This window comes from Ziziphus jujuba, chromosome 8 (genome assembly GCF_031755915.1).
Source record: "Ziziphus jujuba cultivar Dongzao chromosome 8, ASM3175591v1".
Lineage (NCBI taxonomy): Eukaryota > Viridiplantae > Streptophyta > Magnoliopsida > Rosales > Rhamnaceae > Ziziphus > Ziziphus jujuba.
The window spans coordinates 15,885,827-15,892,324 of NC_083386.1; the positions used below are offsets into that span (position 1 = coordinate 15,885,827).

At 34.8% G+C, this 6,498-nt stretch overlaps 1 protein-coding gene across 1 annotated transcript; it reads left to right on the plus strand.

Moving 5' to 3' along the window:
* Positions 1–306: 306 nt before the first annotated feature.
* On the plus strand, positions 307–6,132 carry LOC107408498 (dolichyl-diphosphooligosaccharide--protein glycosyltransferase subunit 1B). The gene is made up of 9 exons (XM_048470400.2): positions 307–536; positions 707–751; positions 1,198–1,829; positions 2,215–2,362; positions 3,762–3,941; positions 4,045–4,113; positions 4,409–4,498; positions 5,515–5,661; positions 5,740–6,132. Exons 1-8 carry the CDS (start codon positions 405–407, stop codon positions 5,635–5,637), a joined length of 1,419 nt encoding a protein of 472 aa, XP_048326357.1. The 5' UTR covers positions 307–404; the 3' UTR covers positions 5,638–5,661; positions 5,740–6,132.
* The last annotated feature ends 366 nt before the right edge of the window (positions 6,133–6,498 follow it).

The following is a 6,498-nucleotide window of genomic DNA, read 5'->3' on the forward strand; positions in this document are numbered from 1 at the left end:
GAACTTGGTTTGTAAAGCCGTGGAGATTGAAAGTTGATTTTGGATTATGGCTTGATTTGATGGTGATTGAAAATACTTGGATAAATTGAGTTCGATCGAGATTGAAATGGATGATTGTAACTGGACTAAGGTTGCCGACAATGTACTGTGAGTGGGATCAATCTTAAACGCTAATTATTTTCAATGTATATGCATATAGTGAAGTGTTGCAGTCATGCATCCAAGAGCATGATAACACATTATGAGCCCAAAAGAGACCCATATATTTTGGCCCAATATTTTACATCCACCAAGTAGCCAACGAGCCCATCAGCCAGCAGAAGTATACACTGAAAGTCCGATGGCTGGTCGTCATAGTCTTAGTTCGGCGTCCTAGGCAAAGAGAAACAGAGGAAAACGAAGCCATGGAAGCTCAGATGAGACTCGGCCGAGTAGCCCTAGCACTAGCCCTAGCCTTCTCGATCTTCTCCAATCTCTCGCTGCTCGTCACCTCTTCGTCTTCTCAGGATCTCCAGATCGTCAACGCCGAGCGCAGAGTTAGCATTTTCATCCCTCATTTGCGCATTGCCAGCACTCAATTCTCGCAGAAATCATAGAAAGCATAATTTAGGAAAAAAAAATCTTTTTTGATTTTGGATTTTCAAATTTCTTTTGTTTTATTTGTGAATTCGTGGTCTCTGATATGAGGATTGACGAATGCTTGCAGATTGACTTGACTTCGCACATTGTTAAGGTCTTCTTGACGTTGAAGGTATTGATTTTCACCGCTTGTTTTATTAGAATTTGTAAATTTAGTTGTTGGTTATGGCATAGACACCACTAAAAACGGAATTTTTGTTAATTTTGTTTCTTATTGGACTTGATGAGAAGCAAATATCAGATATATGTATGTCGGAAAATTGGGTTTTTCAGGGTTTTGTAATTGTGTCTATGTCTAATCTGATTCATTACTGTTAAATTTCCCCCAGTTTGCTGGTATTTGATAAAATTGTGCAGAATTTGTGGTTTGATTCAGGCAGTATCGGAAGGTCAATGGATTTCATTAAATACCAGTGTAATTGGATTTGAATTTAATTTGATGACATAAAAATTTTGAAACTGATAATCTAAATGAGATGGTGATTATTAGAATTTGTAAAGAGAAAGTTACGTGCATTTATATTGGGACTATGTATTTAACCAATGGGTTTCCATCAGATTGAAAATACTGGGACATCACCTGCTTCGGAAGTTCTTCTTGCATTTCCACCAACCCAGGTTGATCATCTTGCAGTGCTCAAAGCTGCAGTAACTGCTGGAAAACGAAAGAAGAAGACATATCTGCCACTTGATGTAAACCCAACTGAAGTACCTGATGCACCAAATGAGACCAAATATTTCTCTGTATCTTTGCTCAATCCGCTAAACAAAGGGGAAACTGCAACACTGGAAGTGCTATATATATTGACTCATTCTCTAGAACCTTTCCCAGCAGAGATAAGCCAATCAGAGTCTCAGTTGGTCTATTATCGTGATAGTGCAGAAGTACTGTCACCATATTATATTAAGCAACAGACGACTTTTATAAGAATACCTAGTTCTAAGATTGAGTCATTCACCAAAGTGGAACCCACTAATCGTGCCAGTACAGAGCTAAAATATGGGCCTTACAATGATCGTGCACCATACTCGTTTTCTCCCATACTTGTTCATTTTGAGAATAATAATCCATTTGCTGTTGTTGAGGAGCTTGTGCGTGAAGTGGAAATATCTCACTGGGGAAGCATTCAGGTCAGAGAGCATTATAGCCTGGTCCATGCTGGTGCTCGCCATAAAGGTGTATTTTCAAGGTATGGTTTGCTAGTCTTTAATCTTTTGTGATATCCCTATTGAGAAGCATATTTTTAAAATTTGTCATAGCTATCTTTCTAATGTACAGCTGGGTGAAAGTATAAGATGGTTTGGTTAATCATGGCTTTCTTGAATACTTTTTTATACATTGATGTTACAAATTATGTAATTGCTTGATTATACGCTCCCATGAAGTCATATAGCATTCAATAAGAATAACTATCATTCGGAAAAGGTTTTATTTTCAGAATGCATTATGAGGCAGTCAGTTCTAATGTGTGCAACTGAGACCTCAGATTGGAATACTTATTGTCATATCCTCTAACCATCCTTATCTACAGTTCTATGTCCCTTTCTTCAATTTTAAATTTTTCATTTTGGCAGGGTTGAATATCAATCTAGGCCATCCGTTAGTGGTGCCCCTTCATTCCGGAATCTTCTAGCAAGACTACCTCCAAGGGTTCACTCTGTCTATTACCGAGATGACATAGGGAACATTTCCTCTTCACACTTACGTACAGATTATCAGAAGGTAAGTTATTATTGCTCAACTTTCTATCATGCATCACAATAGCTGGAACTGGGAAGTTTGGTGCATTTGATGTCTAAAGCATGTTTTCATATGCTTTGGTATCCTATAAGATTGAATACTTATAATTAAATCATTAAACATGACCTGATTGTTTATTTAAACCACAAGATTTAAGTAGTAATAAAAATAAATGAGAGTACTGCCAGGGCATACTTCTCCATACCAAAGATGATTATAGCTTCGTTTTGAAATTCAGGAGCTTACACGAAAACAAGGATTTCATATGGTAAGGGTTGTTTCTAGGTTGATTGCTAGATTTGTTTTTGTATCTTCAAGCCATTGCCCATTTTGTCTACTTTTTCCCTTTAAATTTTATTTTATTTAGTATGTGTCCATGCTGTCAGTTTTAGCAATAAAACTAATCAAATTGCCAAAAGAAAAGATGCATGGACTTAGAAAATAACACAATATGACCTTTATGTATACACACACTATGTATGTGTCTTTTTAATTTCTTAATCTACATTTGTGCCCTTTATTTTATGTTTTGGTTGATAAATCATATAGTGTGTGCATAAGGAGGTTCCATATTGGTGCTAAATCTTGGAAATAATACATAATCCTAGAATTGTAAAACAACATTGATTTGTATACTGAAACTCTTGGAAGAGAAATCTGGCAGCATGAATCTTTCAAGTAGTTTCTTACCAAATAAAAAGATGCGTACAACAACTTTTCTATGAATATTTTGATGAAGTTTGTGAACAGAAAATTGTTAGTTTTATAACTTGTGCATGTATAATATTATGGACGGTAGAGAAAGATGCATTTTGGACAATTTGGGATTTTAATGATCAGTTCATATCCTAGACTTTTTTAAAAGCCATACCATCATAAAGTTAATGAGAAAAGAGTGTGGTAGGAGACTAGGTTTGATAGTCGTACTTCTTCTCACGCTTTTTCTTCTTTTTCTTTATTCTCTCTCTTTCTTACAATGTCACTTCTCCACCATCATCTGTTTTTTATTTTTCTTCTTTCTTTATTCTTCTCTTCTACCTTCCTTCCCAATCCCTCTTTTTGGTTCTTAACTCTCCTTCTACTATCAGAGTCTACTGATATAAAATCTATGGATTGTTTTCTGATAACCGCCTGCCAAAATATTATAACATTAGGTTGGTTGAGGGAAGTGTATAAATGATTACCATCCAGCTTACCCATTTTCATTTTTCCATGGCCATCACTGCTTAAATCCAATATTTACTTGATAAAGGACTGCTGTTGAAGGTTTTATTGCCTATCTTAGCAGAAATGCTTCTAATATTCAAGAGGAAAAATGATATAAGTATAGATTGCTGTCTTGTTTCTATTTATCACTGACTTGATGCTTAACCTTTTGCAGTCTGAACTTGAAATTGAACCTCGGTATCCTTTGTTTGGAGGTTGGAAAGCTACTTTTGTCATTGGGTATGGGCTACCATTGCAAGACTTCCTTTTTGAGTCATCTGAGGGAACACGGTACCTCAACTTCAGCTTTGGTTGTTTTCTTGTAGACACTGTGGTAGACAAGTTGATCGTCAAAGTACGTTCTTCATCGTCATCTTATTCTCTGCATGTAGTATTTTTGTGCCTTTATCTAAAACCTGGAATATAAATGTACTAATTTTTAGACATGTTTTATTTAGGTTGTGCTACCAGAAGGATCAAAAGACCCTTCTCCTGTTGTTCCTTTTGCAGTGGAACAACGTTTAGAGGTAATTATGTAATTGTGACATTTTTATGTATTACATTTTTGCTATCACGCATTTAAATCTTTCTGTCTCAATGCAACTGATTCATTGCAACTTCATTAGCAGTTAACTTTGTCTGCAATGAAATTTTTTTCTTGAGAAACTTTCCTAGAACACCTAAATCTAGACTTGCATCCTCTTTTCCTGATTGAAATAACAAATTATCTTGACATCTAATATGTGCATGTGCACCTTACCAACATTGACACTGGATTAACTAAGAAATCTAAGATTTCCTTGTACAATTTCAATCTTGCAGACCAAATATTCATACCTTGATGTTGTCGGAAGGACAGTGGTGGTTCTTGAAAAGAAAAATGTAGTTCCCGAACACAACAATCATTTCCAGGTGATTTTTCTACTATATATTCTGGCCTTAGAAATTGTAACCATCAATGTCATATTCTCTAAGGCAACAAAAGACTCGAAATGCTAGTTAGGAGATTTTAAATGTGCACATTCAGACTAGTATGGCAGGTGATGAGTAGTTTTGTTTGACCTTAATATATTGAGAATTAAATTTGGATTCACTCAGAGATTCATATAATGATTATAGAGTGTTAATAATTTAAACAATTGGCTAAAGAAAAATAGCAGAATTCAACTCTTAGACAAATTTTATAGTTTTACTGATTATTGAAAAAAGACAACTAATTTTCCCAAAATAACTGTCCTGCTTCAAGCATGAATTATATAATTTAGTTCTTCGAACATTGAGATAGAAATATAGGCTAGATGGTTAACGTTTGCAAGTGTGAAGAAACCTTATTTCTACGTAGTGTGGTGATACTTGTAACAAATTACAAGTTGGTTCCAATTAAAATTAATAATGAGGAAACAGAGACTGTGTTCAACTTAACTAAGCCTTTAATTCTTATTGAGTGGGGAAAGCACTTCTCTGAATTTATCATGCTGTACAACTTTGCATGTTTCATCATTTATAGACAGTATACGACACAATGATTTGCAATACAGCATCTTCTACTTGGGTTACTCATGTATAATGTATTATTATGAGCTCAAATGTAGATCATTGAATTTAATGTCTTCTTTTTTCTTTAAGATTGATTGAACAAAGGAGATTGTGTCCAGGATTTATTATTTTCAGTTGATTGGTAAATGTAGTCTCAAAGGCTGATCATATAGCTTAATCTCTATCATTGTTTCATTAAGTTTGATCGAAAGAGACCAGAGTCCAGAAATTTTCCATTTTTAATTTTTTCAGTTGATTGTTAGATGGAGTCACCTGATTATATGTTGGTTTGTCTCATTTAAATTCTTATCTATTTACAATGTTACACTACTTGTATTATTATAGTTTATTCAAAATAGTTAAAATCTTTCTTCCTGGTAATCTCTTTGCAGGTTTACTACAAGTTCAACCAAATTTTCATGCTTGCAGAGCCGTTAATGTTAACAATAGCGTTTTTCTTATTTTTTGTGGCAAGTGTAGCTTACATACACATAGATCTTTCCATAAGCAAGTAACGGACAATTTGGTAGTTTTCAAAGGTATGTTTATTTAAATTAAATTGGTCACGACATTTATATAAATAAATCTTCTTATTGAAATAAGTTTTTACTTTGTAGCTTAAACAGCAATCACTCTCAACTTGACTGACATTCAGTGACTGATTGGAGCACGGGAGCCTGGATAGTGGTACTGAATTTCAGAAACGAGCCCTAGTATTGCAGATGGCCACCGTCAAAAATTTTGCTGTTTGTGCATTGTCCCTCTATGTGGTTGGACTTGAGCACTAACACATATGCAACTGGTTTTTTAGTTTTTAAAATATAAGGACTCAATTATTTTGTAGTGAAAAACTGAATTATATATATAAATCCTTGTAGGAGTGGAAGTAATATGACTTGTGAAATTTGATGTTCCTACAGCTAGCTAAGATTGAGAAATGGATGGATCCTCATATTAAAAAACATATTACTTTTGTAATATGGAATTAATATATTATTTATTTTGGGATCCGAACCTGATGTTCCTATCATGAAGTAGGAATGGCTTTTTACTCTGTAAAGAGATCAGCCTATAATAAGCCAAAATTACTGTATCACTACTTCACCTTACATGTGACATGGCATGCTGTGATTCACTAGCTTTTTACTGCTAACTAGTCGTGGTCCATCATGTTATTTGTTGAGGATTCACATCACTTGTGGTGAGTATTCGTTACGCAGGATTCGTATTAAGCATGGCTTAAACCAAGAGGCTAAAGACCACATCCCGACAAGATTAAAGACTTAGGAGGGCTCTCATCATCTTCTGTCCGCATAATGATTATAACCAGAACATCTCAAGCTCCTATCTGTGAGAGTAAGTGGACAGCCTAAAAG

Bases quoted from the DNA above. Each gene is read 5' to 3' on its own strand.
- LOC107408498 (XM_048470400.2), top strand. From the start codon at position 405: ATGGAAGCTCAGATGAGACTCGGCCGAGTAGCCCTAGCACTAGCCCTA. The intron at 752-1,197 runs GTATTGATTTTC...GGTTTCCATCAG, and splicing joins AGGTCTTCTTGACGTTGAAG to ATTGAAAATACTGGGACATC. The intron at 3,942-4,044 runs GTACGTTCTTCA...TGTTTTATTTAG, and splicing joins TAGACAAGTTGATCGTCAAA to GTTGTGCTACCAGAAGGATC.